Source organism: Gallus gallus, chromosome Z (assembly GCF_016699485.2).
Source record: "Gallus gallus isolate bGalGal1 chromosome Z, bGalGal1.mat.broiler.GRCg7b, whole genome shotgun sequence".
In the NCBI taxonomy this organism is placed as follows: Eukaryota; Metazoa; Chordata; class Aves; order Galliformes; family Phasianidae; genus Gallus; species Gallus gallus.
In genome coordinates, this window is record NC_052572.1 from 33,121,504 (window position 1) to 33,146,368 (window position 24,865).

At 40.0% G+C, this 24,865-nt stretch overlaps 1 protein-coding gene across 12 annotated transcripts in view; it reads right to left on the reverse strand.

Annotated features, from left to right (window-relative positions):
* Positions 1-16,176, reverse strand: part of BNC2 (basonuclin 2) — a 372,426-nt gene extending 356,250 nt beyond the window's left edge. For 6 of the 12 annotated variants that reach the window (XM_040656244.2, XM_040656247.2, XM_046905881.1 and 3 more), the window contains exon 1: positions 14,135-16,176. In XM_040656244.2, coding sequence (XP_040512178.1) covers positions 14,135-14,167 — 33 coding nt within the window. In that variant the 5' untranslated portion in view covers positions 14,168-16,176. The remainder of the gene's footprint in view (positions 1-14,134) is intronic. The other 6 variants (XM_040656245.2, XM_040656243.2, XM_015280201.3 and 3 more) reach the window with 4 other exon arrangements.
* Positions 16,177-24,865: the final 8,689 nt, after the last annotated feature.

Consider the following 24,865-nt stretch of genomic DNA (forward strand, 5'->3'; position numbering starts at 1 on the left):
ATACATACTCTGTGAAAGTAAGAGTAAGAGCAGCTACCCATCCAACTCCCATAAAACGTGGTATTGTATTTTTTTTTTTTTAAAGCAACAACAAAATCAGAACATATCCTAACAATAATGTAATCTATCACTTGCATTAAATGCTCAGTTGTAAGACTTTAATTGCGACAAGATGTGAAGCTCTCAGACTTAAGACTGGAAAAGTCTTCATTCAGCAGGCATGGACAAGGAGCACATATTTTATACATGCTGATGCATATAAGTCATTGTTTGCTAGTCTAGCTGCGAGCATGCAAAGTAAAACTTTAGACATAACCACAAGGTTCCTTCTGTCTTCCTGCATGTACCTACAAAAATGCATAGATACACATACACGTACATGTTTATGTATATATACACAAACACAAAACACAAGCAAATGACGCTGCAAGGAAGAAGATGAGATGAGTGTTAGTTTTCCCTAGATTTCTCTTATGCTTTTTCCTGATCAAAATGCCAGTCTCTCCCTTTTTCTCTTCCTCCCCCCCCGCCCTTGTTAAGTTAGGAACTGAAAACAGCACTGCAGCCAAGCAGAACTTAGCCAGGCACAGTGCAGACACACATTTTCTGCTAAGATCTGAACCTCCAAAGAAAAATTTGCAGAGAGCCATTATGGAAAGAAAAGTCCTCCTTTTGAACTAGAGACAACAGATACTTCAGAATACTGTGGTTGAAGAGAAGTAGGTTAAGAATATAATTACCATGCATGCAGAGGTACAGTTCAGAAATACCCTCTCCCCAACTTTAAAACAAACACACATAGATGTCAAGAAACAATCATGAGATGAAGCACTTAAAATAGTAATATCTGTTTACAAATTCAAGTTGCTGCTTGGTGAAAACTTGATTTCTGTAGCATGTCCCCAAGATACAATCTAATACTAAAATGTATCCTGCGGTAGGTCTACTTTCCAATTACTAGAAGTAAGCATACAAGGTATATAATTAGTTATGACACTGGGACAGGCATACATGTTTCAACACAGACAGAGCTCTGAACAAACTTTTTGGCAGTATATGACAGAAGACTTAAATTGAAGGCTCAAAGGCAGGGTATAATGCATTATAGAAGAAGAAAAAAAAAACACCCTCAAACGTTAAAAGTTCTCACACCAAATGATTTTTAAAGGTTTGAGCATATTCAGCTGAAACACCCTTCATAATCTGGAAAGAAAAAAATATTGCCCTGCAGCATTAAAATGGGCTATATTACACATTAAGAAAAAGAAACTCAATCCTTTGAATGATTTCTTTTCTTTCAGTGAAAGAGTGTCATTCTTCCCTAAAGACTACATTATGATAAAACATTTATATAAATCAAAGAAAATTCTTTAATGACTCTGGGCATGGGATCTTAAATCTGGGATGAAACACCAAATTCTATTGATTCCCAAATAAATTAGGCAAAGATTATACAAGTAGTACTTACCTTGGCATGAGAAAAGAAAAGAACCCTAGTGTCAAAGACATATCATCAACACACCTTCAACTTACACCCTTGAAGGGGTCTTTAGAACTAAATTCAGAGTAAGTAAACTCAGAGAGCTCAATTAGGTATCTAGTCTCTAAACGTTTTAATTTATGAAACCAACCAGACACCAAATGAAATGTAATGGGAGTAATAAGGATTAACCTTACGGATATCTTGTTTTATTCTACAGAAAGAGGTAGCCTTCAACTAGTTTGAATAATCTTGCTTAGATGTTTGAAAGGATCTCCTTCCTCCACCATCTCCCCTATAAAGAAGCACATTTAATGTCTTCTTTTTTCAGCAAGAGGTCTTACTGATCTCAGTCTTCTCTGAACACACTGAACCTGTCTTTGTAATTGATATTCTGAGTACAGAAACCTTTGGGGTAGCTATACTGAAAGCTTGCATTAAGTTAAAACAATAGGAATTATTGTGATTTTCCAGGGTAAAATGCATTACATTGTTATCTGCACAAAACATGGTAGTATTTTTAAGAGTTCCAAGTGTTTAGAAATCAGTTTATATGCTCTCGATTCGCAAACAAACCACAAACTTTAGTTTTAGAAACTATTTTATAAAAGTCAATACTTCCTTAACTTCATACTCTCAGTCACAATTAAAACAAAAAAATATACCTTGTACTTCCCCTGGATGGGTAGAGTAATACTCCTTCCATCCATTTAGCTAATGTTTAGAGAGATGGCGTACTGATGTTGGCAGTAGTATTTCTTCTGTCAGCAAACATCGTGTCCCTTCTAGACAACACCTGACAATAACCTTCTTTCTCTTTCTTCAGTCACAAAAAAACAAAACAAAACAAAACAAACAAAAAAAACCACCACAAAAAAAACATGGACCTTGCTGAATGCTTAGAAAGTGTGCCTATGCTGTCACATACTGTACTTCTATGACGGAAGAAATCAAATTTCCACAGACAGGGATTTCTGTGAAGAATAATGTCAGTAGATGCTTATCCTCTTTTAAGCTGAATGAGTTTGTTTATTGATTACAACTGTGGCAACATAGTTAGAGTGGCACTTATGATTAAACAATTTAAGATTTCCTCAGTTAAAATCAGTACTATTAATACCATCCCAAAAGCAATGTGTGTGGAACTTGCACAGTTGTTGGATGAGCTACTGTAACTATTCAGCACAAACCCAAACCATGAATATAGCATGAAAAAAATATTTTATTCCTGGAGAAGAAAGAAACAAACCTGACAGCATCTGAGTATACCTCAGAAATACCTGCCTGTGTTCACCTGTGTTAGCCCTGTCTGAGTTGTGCCTTCATCAGAAACTATCAGACTCCTGCTTACCTTAATCTTTCCCACACATCAAGATAGAACAGTTAGTAAACTAGCTGCACATAAAGCAAAGACTTCATATTGCATACTTTGGGCTCTGATTCTACATGAAAAAGGCATGAATAAATACGTAGGTACTGTAATTCCGTGCACTACAGTGTAACAATCCACATCAGAACAACAAATAGTCATACAAGGCTCTAGGTGTGCATGGCAGTCATCATCCACATCAAGTTTATTCACAGACTTGTACTTTGAGAATATTACAGTACACCACAGAATTACATTATCATCCACATTTCCACCCTTCACAATCAACTTACGACTACATGCTACAGCAGATAATACCATGCAGACCACACATTGGCTGATTTCTGCTCACTGTTGTTTTTTTTTTATCTCTGAAACTATCAGTTGAAATAAAATTGCCTCCCTTTTTCAGTTCTTACCAGTCTCATAACTTTAGAAGAAATACTGAATTTCTTTTCTTTTCCTTTTTTTTTTTTTTTTTTTTTTTCCAGTTCCATGAGGTTTTGGACAACTATTCAAGTTCCCAGTGTTAATAACACTGCCTAGCCATTTTCCAGTTCTGTTTTGAAAACTAGGGATTAAGTTCATGAAATCCAAAGGCCAAATGCCCATGGACTTTCAAAAGACACCTACACAAAGAAGAAATGGTCAGGTGACCAAGAGGCAGATTCGCAGTGTATCAGCTACCCTGCAGTTTATGTGATGTAGCTTTCCCCAGGTAAACCACACACAGACAGAACAACCAACATCAATGTATCAAGCTACAAAATCCTACTAGAGGTTACGTTGCAGTAACAGTATCACAAGAAGTAGAGATTTACAAAATCCAACTTTTTTTTGAAAGCAGTGTGAAATCTACCACTGACTGCTTTGATGAGAGAAAAACCCCTTCCATCAGCTCATTTTAAATAAACTGCTCATGAAGTTCTCTCACTTTCTATCCTGAACTGCCACACACGTCCCATGTTTCTAACTGAGAAAGGTCCAAGAATGCTTTCTGACCTCGTCCTATGATTCAAGTTTGTAACACATTTTCCTGGCATCCTTGGATGAAATTTCAATATCCTAGTTTACTGAGAGATTTTAACTACCAAAGGCCAGCAGTGAGTGCAGTACAAACCCTCTAACAGAGTACCCAATACTTTCAATTAAACCATCTAGTGCCTCAATTGCACTAAATTCTACTTTGCCTGAAACAGAACAAAACAAGTCTGTATCTGTTCACAGGACTCAGCCATTCTGCATCCCCAGCTCAGTGACCAGCAACACTACGATTACATATAGGATATTAAGTCAAGTTTTCTATGACACTAAGTGAACTGAGGTTTCATTAACTATCATCTGATTTCTGAACTTCTATGCTTCTTTCCACCCTGGCATGGCATTTTGTCAATGCCTATTTCTATTATTTAATGGTAAGCCTCAGCTAGAACCAGCTACGTTCCCAAGAGGAATTAGGAATAGCAAGTTACTCAAATCTTCACAGATTAAACTTTTTCACAGAAAATACAGATACTTCTTATAATACAGTGATAATTAACTAAGCCTGCACATTGTGCAAACATTCCCATGATAATATGATCACAGTATATTTCAATGTACATTATAATGGCAATAGAACCGAAGATAAATGAAGATCCTCTTATGCAAGCCAGTGTAAAGCCAGCCCATTTTTGGTCATTCTTGTAGAATGTATGCCAAAAGACATAGTGTCATGCCTTTTACAAAATACTGTGATCATACATGGAAGTCAGAAGTCATCAAAATTCTAAAAAGAGAAGAGACAGAAAGGGAAGGGGACAGGAGAGGAAGAGAAGGGAGGGAAGACCAATATTTCCTAAAATGCTCTCCTAAGATAAAGGGAGATAAAGTATTTGGACTCCCTTCTAGAAATGCACTTATTTTCACAGATACCTGTTAAGACTCATTTATTTCTTACACGTAGTCAAGAACCAGAACAGTTCCGAAAACTCTCCTGATAACATAAGTAGCTTTCCATAAAATCTTCTGTATATAATGTACATTTATTTGTATGCACGTATATATGTACTATGTGTGTATGCATGTCTGTCTGGTTTTTATATATATATATATATATATATCTTATTTATATAGACATGTGTAATAACATATTGTGTATGTATACAGAATAATATATTGCACATCTACATGCATATAGGCAGACACACAGACAAGCACGCATCTCTCAGGAAAGCTGCAGCAAAAATTCTAAACTTCCACTACATCTGTAGTTGATCTTGCCAGATATGCCACCAATACTTTTAAAAAGAAAAAGCATGTTAAATTAAAATCATTCTTGCAATATGTAAGGCATGAAGAACATGCATATTTTGCTTGTTAAAAGCCTAAATTTATGTTGGTTTATTGTAAACTTATTACCACAAGAGAAATAACAATCCTTAAAACAGAATACATTTCAAACTGAAGTTTGAAGGTGGACAGTTGTACTCCACTGTATCCCCAACCAAGGCTTAAATCCATAATGGTGAGAACAAGAATAGTTTTCTTGACTTCACCACTCATTTAGTTTCCCTGTTGCAACAATTCAACATCCTGTGGCTAGATCCTTCAAAAGTCTGGCAATTATTGCATGGGAAGAGTGAATTTTGACACTCGGTTTTTGACAGTGTAAAGACAGTAACTCCCTGCATACTGGAAAGTTTTATCTAACATACTCACAAACCCTTCATATTGCCTGGTGACTGCTGAACATTTTTCATAAAAGACATATTATGCAAAACTCATCCCATCCTACTGGCCACACCTGTGAACCACTTCATAGCCAGAGGGCTACAAAACTGCACATGCAGATAATATGAGAGATTGAAGAGGTGTGCAGAGTCATGCCTCTTGCCCTGCTATGGTGACTAGAGCTACACGACCAGTCCACTCATGAAAGTCATGAAACAAACTTGTGAAATTAGCTCATTTAAATTATCAGTTAGCAGATGATGATAAGCTTCTTGCTACTTTCTGATCCCCAAGCCTAACTATGAATATCTAAGTAGCTCACTCCCATCCTTGTTGCCTCTCATGCTGTGAGAAGCATTCAAAAAAAAAAAAGTGACAAAAGGGGAGGCATATTTGCCTTCAGAAGGGAGCCCACTCAACAACTGAACAACTTCTTGCTTACAAAATAGTTAACTGAAATAATAAATCATGTAAATACACCGGCTGGTGAGATTCACCGCTGATACCTAAGTAGCACAAGTTGCTCATGATTAGTAGGAAATAGAGAAGTTCATAACTTACTTTCTGAAGTTAAAAGCTAATAAATAAGAGCAACATAAAAAAGTCAAAATATTTTAATCATGCATCATTTACCTGCTATTGCTTTCTGTTCCTACTTTTTTTTTTTTTTTTTTTTTTTTTTGGTAGCTCTCTTACCATGTGGATGGTAAATCAACTTGGACTTAAAATCCCTCAGAAGCTTTTAGTTACATTACTTATGCAATGTCATACGTTACTTTTTAATATTTGCACCTAAGTATAGAAAAAATCTAAATGCCAGTTTGTGTACTGAAGAATATAAATTCCTCAGCCTCTTTAAATACCATACTTAATCACTTATTCAGCTGCTTCGTAGTGTCATTTATTTTGACCAGGCATATTGCATGGGAGATCTTCAAAAAGTCAACCCAAAATATAGCTGATAACTGAAATATGGATAGGGCTTACCAGAGTACCAGAGGAAAGTAATAAGTTTTTACTAAGATTTGGTTTTTGTTGTTGTTTTTTTTTTAACTAATTCTTAGCATTTTCAGCAAAAATTTCCAATGCTGATCCCTACGATTCTGTGCAGACCCTCATTATGGAAAGTATTTTGAGTAGCTTTTTAGAAACATGTAATTGGCATCAGATCAGTATAACAGCAAAGCCAAATTGTACGGTACACTGTAAATTACTTAATAATGACAACTCTTTGAAAGAGTATAGATGGAGTATAAGGATATTTGACCAGTACCAGCTGCTTTCACAGTAAGGTGAATAACAAAATCTTACTTTAATAAAACTAGGACACTGCCACACAAAGACAATGGATTTAGACTAGTAAGTCTATCAAAAGAACAGATGTAATTACTTAGCAATGAAAATTGGCGTGTATTAACAATAAAACAGAGGGGGGCAGGGGGGAAGAGCTTTCAGGAATATATTTCCTTTAGCTCAAAATGGCACTAATCAGAACTTCCAAGTTAATTTACCTCACATTTACTAGAGTTTGATTCAATTTCAAAGTAGTTTTAGTGCAAAAATCACCAGGCAAGTTTCCATAAAGAGAAGTGGTTCATCATGCTGAGCACATCTTTCTAAATGTCAAATGCTACATTTCAACAGGAAAATTTATTTGATTCCTAACTGGCCCTTTCATCTTTGATTTGGGAACCATGTAGTAAGTTTTAGATTCATCAAAGCTAATATCAGTCTAATAACGAAAGGATGTTTTAAATGGAGTAGGCACTAGTGCATTTGTTCCAGCTCATGTCTGAATATTTTGTTCTATTTAAATATTTTTCTAATTTAAATCACAAAATATAATAGCTTCTCTTTTAATCTGAGGAAACTGGAATTCAGTATCAGAGGTAGAAATGTTTCCAGGGTCTGAACAAGAAGAATATAATAATTTTTACTGAATTTTCTCTCAAGTGCAATTTCCTGTGGAGGAACTTGTTGCTGCCTTCAGTTACTACACTGGTGGTGACTTTGCACTCAGAGTACTACTAAAGTAAAAGGTGCAGCCACTCTTCACCTCTTTCACACCAGAATTCATAAAGAAAAAAAAAATGAAAAGCTCAGCATCTTTATCAATAAATGATGATTACTGACATTTATGAAGAAGTCAATGTAAGGAAGTCGTAAGAATTTTTCTGTAGCCTGCTAGATTTATCATCTTTAAAAACCTCTTAGGATGTCACATGGGAAGTGCAAAGGAGGAGACTTTTATTCAACAGTTTCAAATAGCTGTAACTCAGCTGATTTCAATGGCTTTATTCCCACTTCCCACTTGGGAAGAATAGCACCAACATTAGAGTCTTACACCTTACAGAGAACTAATGGGCACAATTCAGTTGTAATTTAACTCTTAATCAGCATGTCTAATTTTGTTTTGATCAAAATCTCCTCATGCAAGTCAAACAAAATTGGATATCTTATTCATAGAACATCACTTATAAAAATGTGATTAAAATATGTTCTAAAAGGTACGATAGGTCTGGGGAAAGCATGCATTTTTTAGTACTGTAAAAACTGAAAGTTCAGAGTTCAGTTGGATGTAGTTAATACTGTCTGTACGATGGGCCACACAGGAACTTTGGAAGCCAAATATATATGAATATCACACTGCACTAAGTGGAAGATACACCTCAGTGGAATGAGGGAACAGTCTCATAACTACTAATTTTGGCTATTCATACTGTTTAGGGTGGCAAACATGAATGAAACTACTTAAATATACCCAAACGTGTTCAAATTTATGCCTTCATCAAATCTGCGTCAATGCTTTGACAACACCTAGAGTGAATTCAAAGCTTTCCTTAAATGAACATTTCAAAATACATTGTAATTCACATTCCTAGATTGCTTTTCAAGTAATTTGCATGGGTTGCAGGTTTTGACCCAAAAATTATAAAAAAGAAAAATAAAAGTCATAAACTGTAATGCTGAGTACTACTTTGAGTACACTTTTTATCTTGTTAGCTTAAGAAAAAAAGAAAAACAATACATTTTGTAGTCACAGAAAACACTTTTTCCCTTGTAAACGGATCTTAGAGGAAACTATCATGATTGACAAGAACCTCACAAGCAAGCCTTGGTAACACTTAATGCAAGTCCATCTCTTCAGCATTTTAAGCAAAATTCCTTCACAACTGTTTGTCTTTGCAATAACTCCTACAAAGCTCATTAGTGCCAGCCTTGGTTTATCCCCCGTGTCGTGCATTTATCCCTGGGATGCATTATCAACATGTGGCACATGTCCTTGACATGCACAGAAGAGTTGCTCCCCAGGACAGCAGCATGCATGACAATAGTGTTGACTCTTACTCCTTTATGGTTGCTGGGATGTAACCGAGAAATCTAATAACTGTGACAGTAGGCCTTTAGGTTTTTTCTTGCCTTTCCAGACAGTGAAGCTGCACAGACACTAATGAAAGGTTAAATGAATAGGAATAGCTGACAAGAGGTACAATAAAGAAGGGACTTGGTAATCCACAGACACTGAGCAGAGATCCTTGGCTCAAGCAGAGAAAGGACAGCACATCGTCGAGTCACAATATTTAAAACAGCTTGCTATACACAGAGGCTTTTGTGTCTGGGTACATGTCTGGCTTTGGAAGAAAAAAAGATACTGAAAAGAAATTTCAGCATGGGGCACTTTGGCAAATGTCAGGTCACAATAAGGGAAAAATGTTTTTTGTTTGCTGTTACATCTTTGTATTGAACATTAAAAAGCACTGACTAAAAGCTCAAATCACAAGATTCAAAATAATACATATTTGACAAATATGATAAAGTTGCAACACTAATTCAGTGTGATTCCAGCTGACAGCATGATAGCTTTTGTACGTGCACTCAGTTTCATTTACAGTTGATAACAGTTCATAATATGCTTTGCATACTGTCTGAAATGCTCCCCATAGCCGAAGAATTCTAACAGGCCTGCTTTATTAAGTTTTATATGCAGCAGAACTGTAGGCGCAACCAATTGTAACACACTGCAAAAACACAGCTGAGCTTCCAGACAGTGCACCAGATGATGGTGACTTATAAACTTTTCAGTCATTAGTTTATGGAATTTTGATTTCTTTTTGTTTGTGATTCACAGCAGACATCTTATTTTTTATAATGAAAAATAATCACAGTGGACAACATATTTTTAGAGCTTATGTAGGTCTTTTTAATTTTCTACAAAAATCTAATTAAATAGAGGGATGTTTTAATTTCACACGCACACACAAAAAGTTCTTTTAAAAAACATAAAGAACTCTCTGAACTAACAAATAAAAACAAATATGATTATCCAAAGTTATCCAAATTTGTGTTTTCCACATAAAATATTCCAAGAGGAAGCACAGACAAAGACACTGTAGATGAAAAGAATCCTCCCTCAACAACTTTGATTTACCTGGAATAAGATAAATTCTATTTGCATATGTATCTGGAGTATAAAATATACATATTTATAACGTGTGGTAAGAGCACTATGAAAAGATTCTAAAATCACAGAACCTCTTTGAACAACTACATTAAATTACAACAGAGCTCCTGAGTGTACTAAGATTCTAATAATCTACAAATAAAGGCTTTTACTAGCAAGGCAAATAATGAGAGTTACTGTGCAGGAGATAAAGGAGACAAATCTGGTCGTTTATCTCACTGGATTATATCATTTACTTAAATGGTAAATAAGTTTGTCCAAAATAATGCTTGTAAAAGCTGCTATATAACTATTAAGCAGCAATTATGATCGATGCATTTTTGGAACAAATATGTCAGAATTTAGGTGGGATGAGACTGACAGAGAATACAAGGTTTAAACAGATGCTTTTTATTAAGCCATATTAAATGCTATTTCTCTAAATTAAGTACAAATTCCTATATTGGGAAGTGATAAACATTTCCAAAATGACAGATATGCTCTACTTGTTTTATATTTTACGGGAAGCATTTTGTATGTCCAGATATGGACAATTTTTTTTCCAACACATACTAATAGCTTCCATTAAAACAAAAGCCCCATGCAAACTTGCAGACCAAGACTTAGGGCTCTTTCAATAAAAAATACACAGCGAATAAAGGTCTCCAAATTTTGTTGATCATGCTTGATACGCAAAGGAAAAAGGAACTCTGAAAGAAACTCCCATCTTTGAGGAAAAAATATAGATTTTGTTTTAGTAAAGAATCCATTGTTTTACATGGATTTCTTTTACTGTAATTACTTTGCTGTCAGTATTTATTTTTTGCTTGAAATTGATGACATCTGTAGTCAGCCGTAAGTCCTACTAACACACATGCACCTCTAACATAGAACAAAGTCACCTCTGAGTCTAAAAGGTACATCACTGGCTCTGAAAAAAGTTAGCAATCAGCATCCCCTGATATAGTCTTTTTCTACTTTTTTTTTTTTTTTTTTTTTTTTAACCTTAGACATGTCTAATAAAATTGTGAAGCTCCCTCTAGCTCTGCAGAGGAGCTTAACTGGCCAATGATCCTTTACATTTCCTTCCCATTTTCAAAAGCAATACTGAAGGAAAGAGAGAGCAGTATTTCCCTTACATAATAAGTGTTCTTGTTTTCATTCAGCAGCGTTTTCAATTCTACAGCTTGAAAGGACATGGATAATATGTGAGAACATCTGCTGTGAGATACAATGTTAAATACTGCTTATTGGCACGCAGCATACTAAAGACCCCCTTAATCATTTCCAACGTATGCTATTTACAAAATTCTAGTTTGAAATCTTACACTGTTTGACAAGCTAGCCATGTATGTATTTAAATACACACATACACGTGCACGTGCGCACACACACACCCAAGCGCACCTCCACTCCACTTCTCAACTACTGTGTGCAGAATAATGTGAAAGAATGATAGGTAATACCACAGTACCACTTTAGCACACAGATTTCAAATACAGAGAGCCTTGGTTTAAAACCAATATGTTTGTATATGCTGCTTTTTCAGAAAACCAGTAATGCCAGTGGTAATTTTCTGACTGTATTCTCACCTACCATAATATTTACACATACCATTTGTAATGGCTTTTATTGTTTAATCTCCACTGCATTTCAGTATTGGATACTATGGAATTACAGTTATTTAGCAGGCTATAAATAATCTAGTTGGCATGTGCAATTGATATTTAAAATGTCTTACGACAACTGTAAAAGCCTCATTACAGACTAGCAAATCATTTCTAACAAGCAAGTTCAACTGACAAATACCAAAACAAACCTGCAGCCTATGCTGCAAGCATGTTTGTTTTATTTAAAGGATACACATTTAATGCAGTGTGCAATGGACCATCCATACAGACTATAAATAAGAGAGAAAGCAAACTTCCAAAGTAATATGGCTATTGGCTATTGTGAAGTTCTCTAAAATAAAGCTAGAAGAAAGAAAGGGGGAAAAAAAAAAAAAAGGAAAACTCAGCTAACAACAGAAAGAATAGCTTACATCCCCCTCCCCCTTTATGAGCTAGTGTCCAATTTCTTCTTCTCTGAACAGCTGTATTATCCAACTTAAGTTGCTCTGCTAATTTCAGTCCCACAAGGACTAACTTGGAAGGCAAAAAAGTACTAGAAAAGATCAATTTGCTGGGAAAGATCAAATGAGAAAACTGTGGGGACAGCACCAGGTCAGAGTGTGAAGAACTAAGCAGACCTGTTCTTCATTAACTTAAGCTCTCTTGGGACGTCACACACTACCTGTCCATGGGCTTATTGAACCGCCTAACCCTCATCTCTGTACCACTCTTCTGGGCCCAAGTGAATCGTATCCTGCTGCTGACAAGTTAGCAGGGGACTGCGGCTGTAACATGAAAGTACTTTTCTTTCTTGTCTAAATCAGGCAGATTTTTTAAAAGACGACACAGCACTGACTCGTGACATGGCAAGATGAAATGAGAGGTCTGGGTTGGTCTTCGAGCTGTGCAGATAAAAGTAATCAAATGACACTCCTGGAATGCAAATTGGCATTCTTGACTGCAGCAATTGCACAACCATGAAACATCTCTGACAGCAAGCAAGATTAGGACAAAATGTTATGTAAAGCACTGAACTTGGAAACTCACTAGAAAATTCAAACTGTAACACTTACATTTTAATATAGCAATAGTCATCTCTGCTTTTGTCCGTACCTTTCCTTTGCCTAATGCAGTCACACGCACCTCAGTAATAAAAATACAATGTTTTTTAAAAATAGAGGCCTGCACAGTTTGCTCCCCTGAAACGCCGGTGTTGCATTTTTATAAAATAATGTACCAGGGCAAGCCTTTCCAAATACATGTACAAGATGTATGTGTTTCAGGAACACTTTCACATTCCCAGGTTTTACAAGGAGTTTACTATATAATTAGCGTATAATTTACATTGAGATTTTCTTGCATCTGCATCACGTTAAGATGGACCACTTGAAATATTTAGTGAAATAAATAAGAATTTTTTTTGTTTTGTTTTAATTCACATGATTTAGGAACTTAAGGCAGAACACATACACAGCTGGATGGTTCATTAATACCGGACAGCTTAAAATGAAACTGCAGCGTATCAGACAGCTCATATGCCCCATTAAATTTCAGATTAAAAATTCCTGCAATTTTTAAGGGCATGGAACGTTCCACATACTTTTACGGGAACTTTGTATTCTTGCACAGATCTGCTGATCGGGCTTATCAAATATTGCTGTCTGAAATGAACTCAGTAATTACACCGCGAGCATTTGTGCTCTGAATGTATGACAAAAACGCTACCCCATTTTAAAACTCCTGCCTACGGAGATGGGTCATATGGAGAGGCGAAATGGAAGATAACGAGAAAGAAAAGTCCACTTCCACCTAAAAATATTCCAACATGCACGGCTAACACACGGGTTAAGAAAAGAAATACGTAATATTCTGCTTTGACTTCTTACTTAAAAATTGCTTCAAACCATTTTGACTGTTGGCCAGACACACACACAAAAAGACACTCGTTGCCACTTTAATCCTGGGTACACCGGATTATTACATGATGTCTTTTGTGCATCAATTTTACAACAGCTTGACTCTAGGGTAAATGGGAACCATCATAAATCGCATGCTGCTTTCAAAACCACTTTAATTTCTGTCAGCGTTACTGTAACCACAGTCCTGGGCACATGCTGCTTTTTCCCCCTCCCTTTTTTTTTTCTTTTTTTTTTTTTTTCTTATTGTTGCCTACATTTGACAGTTGCATCTCCTACACTCCAATTGAGGCTTTGATCACTGAAACAAGACATGTCATGTTAGGGAGAGAAGGGAAAAATACAAACCCTGCATCTCAAGCTCTCCATTCACACAGAGGCATACGCTGTATCTATAGTCTGACTGCCATGTATACATGCACGTATGTATGTAGACACGATATATATATATATATGTATATTATTCTGTACGTGTAAGTTTGTGTGCGTGCGCACAAGCAGACGTACATGCGAGAGACACACAAGGCAAATACGTAACATCCCCGGAGTGAGGTGACAGACGCTGACTGAAGCAGGGAAGTAATCCAGCAGCAAATGGGAACGCACCACTCCGCTGAGTGCGGGCTGAGCACCGCTCATCACCCGCCGAGGTCGGTCCACTTGCTCGTACGAGCGGTTATCACTACGCACGTCAGAGGAGTCACGGCTCTTTAGACGTGTTTGCTCTTCGCAGCTGTTTAACCTATCTTCACATCAAAGCCCAGATGAGAGGACTCCAGCCAAACGAGGTCCCCAGTCATTTCGCCTTTTTATTTTTAAACTACGAGGCCGCGGAAGCCCCAGCCCTCCTTTGCAAAAACCCTGCTGCAACACAGAGGTGCATTTGCACAGCACGAGAAGCACGCACGAAAACTTGGGGGAAGTTGGGCTGGGGCTGCCCCCTCCCTCGGCAGCGGGCGCGGGGACGGAGCGGCGCGCTGCGGGCTCATGCACAACAAAGGCTGCGGGGAGGGGGGTCGCGCCTCTGCCTCCTGCCCCGGGCGATGCTTCGCACGCCAACGCGCCGCTCCTTCCCCCGCTCTCGGGGGTTACCTTTCCGCTGTGAGCAAACCCCGCTCGTTTCCGAGCAGAAGGTGGTGTCCGGAAAGGATCAGAGCACCGCACGCCCCACTCAGCCCCACTCCACCTTCGCTCTCCCTCCCTTCACAGACACATTAAAAAAGAAAAAAAAAAAAAAAAAAGAACTATCCCCGTGCCTTCAGCGGGGAGAAGGAGGCGGTAAGAAGCATGTGGCCATCCCATTGCAACCCCCCAAACTCTCTGGAAGTTTAGCACAGCCTCTAACTCATTTTCTCCCCCAATCCACGCAGCACGGGGCTGACTTATTTATTACCCCCTCCTCCCTCGCCGCCCGGCCGCTGGTTTGTGTGGAGTGAAACACAGCGGACCGCGAGCGGGGCTGCTGGTGTTGCTGCACCGTTGATTCATCACATCAAACCAAAGCAAAGGCTAGAATGAAAACGAAAAGGCTGCTGGAAACTTCTTACCATCTCTGCATGCTGGTTGTCAAGTGCACCCCCTGTCTCTCGATCTCCTCTCAGCGGCAGTGCCTGCACCCTTCCTGCTGCCTCGGGACTCTCAGCGCCTCTCCACTCTCCCTCTCTCCGTCTCTCCTTCCTCCCCTTCGTCCTCCCCGCTTTCCTTTCTGTATCTCACCCTCACACCTTCAGGTGGTTTGGACTAAAAAAAAAATACAGCGAGGTTTCAAAAAAAAAAAAAAAAAAAAAAAAAAAACGAGAGGGTAGTTTTTTGGTTGGGTTTTTTTTTTTTTTGGTTGTTGTTGTTTCTTCCTCCCCCCCCCTCAAAAAAAAAAAAAAAAAAAGTAGAAATGAGAGTCCCTTCCCCTCTCCTTCGGACTCTTCTAAAACTTCAGCCCCCAAAAGTTCAGCCCGAGCGGCAGAGAGGCAGAGAGAGGGGAAAGCTTCCAGCGGAGAGCTGGAAGTGATGGGAGGAGGGACCCAGGTCCGGGTCAGAGCCTCCACAGGTTGGTTTGTTGTCGTTGGGCCGTCGGGCTGGGGAAGGGGAAAAGGGGAGGCGGAGGGGGAGGCTGCGAGCGGGGCCGCGAGGGCAGCGGAACCCCCGCGCCGCTTTTTATTGCTCCCGGGCAAGGGCGGCGGAGCGGGAGGCAGGGGAGAGCGCGGCGGGGGAAGCAGCCCCCTCGCCGCCTCCTCCCCTCCGAACTTTCCGTGCCAGCCGGGGCCGCGGAGCCCGCCCGCGCCCAGCTGTCAAACGCGCCCGGCGCCCGCCGCCAACTTCGCGGCGAGCACGGCCGTGCGGACCGGCCGCCCCCTCCCTTCTCCTCCCCTTCCCTCCCCTCCCGCCCTGCCTTCCCGCTCCGCTGCCCGCTCGCCCCGACCGCGCTCCCGCCCGCCGCTTCGCCGCTTCCTTATGAGCTCCGAACGAGCGGGGAGCGGCGCGGAGAGCCACGCGAGCCCGGCAGAGGGGAAGAGAGGGAGAGCCGCGCGGAGCGTTAGAAGGGAAGCGAAAAGTTAGGCAGGGGGAAAGTTGGGGCTGGCGGCGCCGGGTTCCCGCTCCCCACCCATTGCTCCATCCGCTCCCGGGCTCTGCTGCGGCGGCCGCTGCTGCTCGGTGTGGGATCTGAGGAGATTTTTGTCAAAGGGTGTTTTTTTTTTTTTTTTTTTTTTTTTTTCGTGCCGGGGTGGGGGGGTGGAGGGGGAAGGGAGGCGGGAGGAGGTGAGCCGTCACGGTTGTACATTCGCAGGGAACAGACAAGAGTCACATCTGTGTGTGACACAGAGCCAAACCGAGCGAAACCCTGCCCCGGCCGCGCCGGGGGAACGCGGGCGCTGCGGCCCTGGGCGCGCCGGCACATAACGGCCGCCGCGCGCGCAAGAAGGGGGGGGGGTGTGGGAGCGCAGCCGCCGCACACGCACCGCCCGCCGCGCGCCGCCCGCCTTCCGCCCGGCCGCTGGGGTGCTGCGGCCCCTCCCGGCGGCCTCCCGCGGTCACGGCCGCGGCGCTGCCGCGTGGCCCCGCTCTCGGGGCGGCTGGGAGGCGTTGCGCCGCGCGGGAGGCCTGGCGAGGGGGGCGGCGGGAGGACAGCGCGCGTGGCGCGCGGGTCTCGGGGACGAGGCGGCGTCGCCGTCCCTCGTGTCCCGCCCGCGAGGGCTGCGAGCCGTCCTTCGTCCGGTCTGTGTAAATGCAAGGCTAGGACTGGGTCTTAAAATGAGGACGCGCGACGTTCTTCAGGTGGAAGCGCGCCCGCGTAGCCAGACGGCGCTGAGATAACCGTGTGGCTGTTGGGACGTTCCGCCTCCCGACCTCACCGTGTCAGTGGCGCCGCGGACCCAGCAGGCACCGCAGTACCCGAGGAGACTGGGCAGGTGTGCGGGGCAGGCCGTGCTGCGCGCCGCTCCCTGCGCTCCTCCCCGGCGGTGGCCCAGGGCCGCACAGCCCTCACATGTCGCGCCTGGCGCGCCTTGCGAGTGGCCGAGTTAGGAGTGCTGCGGTCCGTGCCGCTGTCCGTGCCGTTTGTGCCTTTTCCTGCCGCTGCCCCGGGAGGGGAGAGTGGCTGACCCGGATTGCCGCCTAAACTGGGTTTTCACGGCAGCTGGCAGGATTCATCTCACGCTTATCTCCCTGTTCCTATGGAAGGCTCGGTCTGTTTCCTGGGTTTTACCCAGAAGTCTTCATCAGGTGCAATGCATACCAACTTGTGGCAGGTCTTGTGGTGTCCAGCTCCGGGATTAGTTTTGATCCTTGATCTGCAGAGAGCGTGTTACAGGCTCAGACAATGACTCAAAAGGATTTTTCTTAGGTTTTTTTTTTTCTTCCTTTGTTTGTGTTTTAGAAGTACTTATGACGAAGTAAAATTGTGAGTAACGTATGGTCATTCTAAAAAAAAAAAAAAATCACAGGGCTGGTTAAGCCGTGACTTGACGCATTTTCTGTCAGAGGGGTGAGAGAAGTGGAACCGAATTAATTATTTCAGAGTCGCAGAGTAGTGCGCTTAGGTTTGCCCTTTTGAACCAGCGGGGGCCAAGAACTCGCCAGAACACCGTGTTCACACAGCCCCCTAGTGGTGGGAGCCCGCAGAGGTTCACATGCGTGTCTCACGAGGAGGGTCCAAAGCAGCTCGCTGCACATTAAAATGCTCTGAACTTCTCAAAGGCACGGTCTCTGCCACAGTAACAGGGTGCGGTGCCCATCAGTGTGCTCATCTTTACTATGGACTTGCAAAGAAGTGAGTCAAGGCGAGAAAGAGTCACAGCTTTACTCAAGAAATGGCTTGTAGTTAGACAGCCGTACAGTTAAACATAAAACAAGCTTCCCTCATTGCTTTGGAAAAGTGAGGTTATTTTTAACTGAGGCAAGACATGCGGTAGTGATAGTCCTATATTCATTGAACCCATAGGTGATAGTGATAATAACCTACACTACGCACTAAAAAAATTGAAGCTCTGACTTAATATTTTAAATGAAGAACCTTTTAAATGTAACTGTCTTCTAATTTGTTTGCTTGCTTGTTTGTTTTAAGTATTTTAGGTATTTTTGTAGGAAAACTAATAAAAACTCATGAAGTAATTACTGTCTGGCTTGATATATAATTCAACTTTCCTAAATTTCCTTTTTTTCCCTCTGTCTGTCAATAAGCCAGTGGCTTTTGTATTGACAGTATGTTACAGCCTCTTGAAAGCTGCTGAAGAGGTAAAATAGCTGGAGGCAAGTTGGCTGTTGGGAGTTCTGATTCTTGGCCTGACAGTATGGGATTACAGGATAAACACTGTGGAATAAGACATTTCTGCTCAAAGGATCAGCAGCACAATAGCTAACTGGTGACATTTGAATATACATCATCATTAGGCTTCAGACTGAGCAAGCACCAAGCTTTCCAGAAAGTTTGCATCCTTTAGAATCACATTTTTGGTCACATAGGCAACACTATTGTAAATTTGCAATCAGTTCTTACTTTTGGGCTTACTTTCCATGTGGCATATTGAGATAAGCCTAAGAAGATGAAGCTGTTGTTAACGTACCATTCACGTGCTCAAAGACTTTCCTTATAGTGCCGTGTTTACTGCAAGTTTAGCAAACACCGCAGGTATTACAAGAAATTATGAACTCGTAGTTCAATTAACATCTCTTAAGACTGTGTAGAGACCCAAGCTGTGTCTGCCTCGCCATTTCTTCAAGTGTCTAATTATCCTAAATTTTGCAGATCTTGTGTAAGGCTTCATAAGGTATAAGCAAAGCCTGATCTTATCCTTGTTCTTTAGACTAATGATGTTTGTTTCTGAAGGTGGTGACTAATGATTTCAGCTCAATCAAGAATATCTATCCTATACAGCAAACAATTTTTCACTGTAGTTTTCCTTCAAAACCAGCAACGAACGTGATAGTGCTTATAGCAGTTCTCACTGATCTGAGATTAATTAACATGAACAAAGTGTTTTTGAAAAATATTTTTCTTCACTTTTATTTTAACTTTCCAGATTGCAGTACTGAAATGTAAGTTTGAGATGCAGTCTGAGCAGGAACTGCAGCTTGAAAGGAATGGAAGGATAAGTCATCTACGTTTTGATGTATCTAGAGTATGGTATTTCTCTGCAGTCTTAATTTTCCTTCCTGCTGCTGGATGTATGGTTCACATGAACATCCTGTCCTCGCTGCAAACCTGTAGGTGCAGTCCACACGGCTGCATCCAACAAGCAGAGTGGAGGTAGGACATAAGACAGCAGTGCCCTGTAAAGATACACACATCTAACCAAAATGTTCAATTTATGCGTTGCTATGTGAGGAAGAACATTTTTACAGAAAAGGTAGATTTCAGTAAATGCCATTATGAAATCTTAATGGGACTGTTTGTTTTATTAAGAAATGTGGCTGTAGCATGCATATGCATGCTCAGCGTTTAGATATAGTTTCTATGCTGAGTATTAGTGAGTAGAATAGCAGTAGGTAGAATAGCTTATAGCATGATTTACACAAACGGTGGGCTCTTAATTCCTATTAGAGATATGTCTTTCCCCTTTTGTCCTTTTGTTTTTCTTTCTTTCTTCTTCTTTCCTCTTCAAATCCTCTTTTATTTGAGTTTTCATGCTAGTTGATCTATTGGATTTGGTAGAACCTCAACCTTTAAAAAAATTAGGAAAAAAATGTCTACATTTATGTAGATTAGGCTCTAGTTCTTTCCTTGGAAAACTATAATTTACTAGTATTTTAGAGTAACAGTTTGACAGTTGACCTGATATAGCCAGTGCATCAAGGATAAGCTTTTACTATTTTTGAAGTATTTCACCTAAACTTAGCTGTGGGCCATTGAGACTTGAGCTAAGACTTGAAAAACTAGTGAAAAACTGTAAAAATTTTGGTTATATTGAGTTGCCCAGGATAACGTTGGACCTCAGAGAAAGATAAAATATAATTCTCCAGTGTGGAATTTAACTGCTTCATTCACCGTGGGTCTTTCTTTCCTATCTCATTCATCACATTCCTTACTACATCTACAGTAGATTAAGCAGGAATCTTAAGAAAGAAGCTTGCTTTATTATGCAGACACGTATTTCCATTTAGAGAACATCACCCACGCTGTATGTTTGACACGAAAAGATCTTGAAGGGAGGAAACTGTATGTGATCATATAATTTCAGACGCTGTGAATTCATAACATTAACTGTCTGAATTCACGTTGTATAGACATGTCTAGTGACAACACTCCTTTACATCTAAATATACACATTTGTTACCCCTGTGTTTGTTACTTAGTGGGCAAAAATCACTATGAAGTTCATGAAGATATGTCAAGTGTTTTCCATTTGCATAAAAATACTGGAGTTGATTCCAAGTTTTTCTAAAACTTGAAGTATTGCTAGATCCTCCTTCTCATAACAGTGATTTTTGGAGATGAAAAAAAGGTTGGTTGGTTGGTTTGTTTGCAGGATATCCATATTCTATTCTACTCCACTGTACTTTATAAAATATCCTCTGCGCTCAACCTCTTTTAACTCTCTTTTAGAAGTGGGCACCGTACAGTTTGATTTATCCCAGACTTCCCCAAATGCATTACCAGGTTTTCTTAAAGACAAATGTGCTTCCAGTACTTTATGAGCTCAATTGAGCTCAACTCGTCTGATATATGAAAAGATATAGATACAGAAGGTTTTTTCGTAGCTCTCCAACAGCTTTTGTAAAGAGCTTTAGATGGTTTTAAACATGAGCAAAGAACTAAAACAGTTTAAGACACTTTAGAGATGAAGAAAGAAGGTGCAAGATGTTAAAGTGACTTTCCTGAAATAGTATAGAAAGTCAAAACGTCTATTTTGAATCTGTTTGCTAGCTCTATAGTCATCTGCAGTGAGTGCACACTTTGACATATAAGATTTCTCTGAATTGAAGTTTCTTATTCCTCTGTTGTGACTTCCAATCTCTGCCTGTCCATTTTTTTTTTTTACTATAGCTTTGTAATTGCTAGTCAGAGACCACACATAGTGTTCTATATGCATTCTGGAACATGTCTCAGCTTATCTCATATAACACTTGAGGGTATTTTTCCCCAGTGAATCTCAGTGTTTTGCAGTTCTCTTAGTGTGTTACCATTTGTTTTCATTATACTATTCCAGTCAAAAGTGATTGCCTTGGAGAGATTTTTTGGAAGCACGATGGGAAAGTCTCTCTCTGTCTCTCTCTCTCTTTCTCTCTCTTTTTAAATCCAGTTTAACTGCTTTAGTCTTCTGCTTTAATTGTTAATGGGATTTTGCTTCTTTTATCGTGGTATCTTAACAACAAACATTTTTGCTCTGAGTTTGTTTTCACAAATGAGTTCTAACAAATAAAATGCCTCAGTCACAGCTGATACTGATTGGTGACTCAGTGTCTTAAAAGCAACAAGTGTCAAATGTAATTCTGCAGGGCAAGTCACAAAATATGCCATGTCCAGTCTTGAAAGATGACTGCTAAGATTTTGCCACTTTTAGCAGAATGGTTTTTCTTCTATTTACTTGTTGCTTGAAGGGAGACTTGAAATGTATGGGACAAACTAAGCTGAATACATTAGAGAACATTAAAACTAGCTTTAAATAATGTGTATTAATGACTCCTCATGTATCATAACTTCTTCATTCATTTTCTATCTCTTTTATTATTGCTTCAGATATGAAAATGCCATTAGATCTTTGTGTCAAGAGAAAGAAAAGAAGACGGAAGAATTGAGAACCTGATATTTGTCTTCCCAGTGATCTATTTTTTACGCCTTGACCTCTTTTATCAGAGAATTCAGCTGTCCCAACTGCAAAAGCACAGTCTGTCTTGTTTGAACTTGAGCTTGGTTCTAAGCTTCACAGTCCAAGATATAGTCTCACTGTGCTTTAGTACAAATACTTCGCTGAGAGCATCCACACATTGTGATCAGGAGCAATTGTAAAAACAAGATATAGACTTCAATACAGGCATTAGTTAACATCTGGAAACTGGAGAAAGTAGGAAATGAAAATACAGTGTACAAAAGCTGCTTTCCTTTTAAAAGTAATTTTTTATTTCATGCATTTCTTCCACTGGAACATAAGTGCAATAATGTTTGAACTTAACAGTGATATCAGGGTACAACTCTTGAGTTTCCTTCCTTGCTCTCCTTTGGGTGTCTCACTTTCATTTATTCTAATTTCACATCCAAAGAGTTGGTCTTGGATCTTGGAACAATCCCACCACCTCTGTGGTAGTCCAGGTTGTTTTTTTCTGAATTAATAATACTAAATTGACCCCATTTGTGTGTGTGCATGTATGTATATATATATTTATATATGTGGAGTGAGTAAAAGGGAAATAATGAAGTGCTGGCTAAAGGGTACTTTCTAAATCTTCAAAATGTTTCAGTCAGTTCACATGTGGATCATTCAGCATTTGTAACTCTTCTAGCTTTTGAGTTTCTACTTTGTAGGGCAGTAGAGTCTTTAATTGTATTTGATTTTAAGGACAGAAAATGTGTTTTTCTACTTTGGAAGTTAATTCATAAATATCCGTAAGTTAGAGGGTTTCTGAAATCCACCCTCTAGTACTGTTACCAAATATCTTCCTCAGTTATAGCAGAGCTGTATGAGGATGACAAGTCAATGGCTCTAAAGAGGAGATAAAGGAATTTACTGCATGAAGGACTGCAGGAAACTAGTTTGTTTAATACCATCCTGAGGGTATTCTTGGACTATGTCACAGAGTCTGTGGCTTGGGAGTATCTGTTTATAAAATTATCCTCTGTATGGTGAGAGGACTTTTATTTGACCATCTATTTCTGAATACTTGGTGCACAAGCGTGTGTCCTCTACTGTATGAATTCTGCAAACCCATGCACTGTGTACAAGCAAAATGTCTATGCATCATTGATATATAAAATAATAGGTAGTAGTGCACTGAAAAATGATTGCCTTTATGATCTGGACACCATCATTTAGTCTGTTCTAGCTCTGAAAATCTTCAAGAGTGGATTATAATTGTTACAATAGAATAAAATCTATGTAATAAAACTGACTGTCCTGCTTGCCGAAGAGACCAAGGCAGCAACCTTGCACCACAGATCAGTGTGATGAGATCAGGTTTCTTCTGCCTGATTTGTTGCTAACAATTAATAGGTATTGCACTGATAGCAAAGTACAGGCATATCCAGCTCATGGCCCACGGGCTGCATGCAGCCCAGCATAGCTCGTCTGTGGCCACCCCCTGCCCCATGCCATCGTGGTGGCAGCTGTGCCTCTGCCCTGCTAAGTGGCCTGGCCCAGCCTGGGAGTGCACCTTATCACTCAGTAACAAACAAACAGTGGTGTCCTATTAACTCTGAAACCAGGGCACAGGGTGCAGTGCAGCGTCAAATCAAGTGACAGCGAATAATTCTATGCATTTTGATACTCTGGCTAAACACAGTCCTGTGAACAGTGAAAAATATGCATCCCTTCCATTCTGATAAAGGAATTTGATAATATGTTTCAAGACTGCTGAAGAAATTATCTTTTTTTTTTTTTTTTTTGTATATTTGCAACTCCATTTTCAGTCAACATAAATACATCATCCTTTCTCCCATTCTTAGAGATGCAATCAGGCGTTCAGCTCAAAAATCTGGTCATGTCTCTACTTCTATAAGCCCTCTCTTACCTGAGAAAAGCATTCCTCACTTCACAATCACACCTTATTTGTGTAATTGCTTTTTGACAATACATGCCTTTGTGAACAACTGTTGTCAAAGATGGAGTACAGGAGGAGTAAAATTTCGTCAAAAGTCTTTGATGAGCACCTTGAGAGCTCACTGAGAGTTGCAGCCACTGCCGTCAAACCAGGGATTGATGCTCTAGTTTTGCAAAAATAAGGTCACAGATCCCACTAGTTTTGTGGGATAGTGTAGTATTTTTCTCTCTCTCTCTCTCTTTTTTTTTTTTTTTTTAATATTAAAAATATGAAAGATTTAAACAAGGATGTTCTGTTTGTTTGTTTGTTGTTGTTTTGCTTATAAACATTAACTATATTATATATTTTATAAGGGCTGCTCTGAAAGTAATGCATCCTATTTTATGATGTTGGCCCATGGTGTCAGAGGTAGATGTTGGCAGTATGGCAGCAGAGGCTGAAACTTCCCACCAGTATTCCTTTACATGTTGATGCTGTGTGACAGATGGCAGCGGAGGGGCAGTCTGAGAGAATGACGTCTGTTATGAAGTGCTTATGAAGCAAAGCTGTGGCACTGAATTTCCCTATGCAGAAAAAAACGGCACCCACTGACATTCATTGGCTCATGCTAAATGTTTCTGAAGACCAGACAGTGGATGTGAACACAGTGAAGCGGTGGTAGTACATTTCAGCAGTAGTGACAGTGTGTTACCTCTGCTGGTGCAGATTTCTGTATTGAAAAATAATGATTTCTAGCTGAGATTTTTTTCTATCAAATAGTGTTTTTATGTTCTTTGTGTCAGTTGTAGTTCCCATGGAAATGAATAGGAGGTATTTCTTTCAGAGTGACCTTTGTGTATGTGGCCCAAGACAATTCCTCTTCACTCAGTATGGCCCAGACAAGCCAAAAGGTTGGACATTGACAGCAAAGTAGATATATTACTAATGAAGGAGAAATGCCACAAGGTAGGAGATGAGAACCGTGACAACTGCTACAAAATCAAGATGTCAGCAGCAGTTATTTGTCATCTTCAGTTCAATGCCATTACAAGCAAATAAAATATCTGAACTTGAAATATCAGCTTTCCTAAACCATAGTCTACAACATAATAGTCATAAAATTAACTGAATCTTCCGAAACATATGCCTAGGACCTACAGTGTTGTGGGGTTT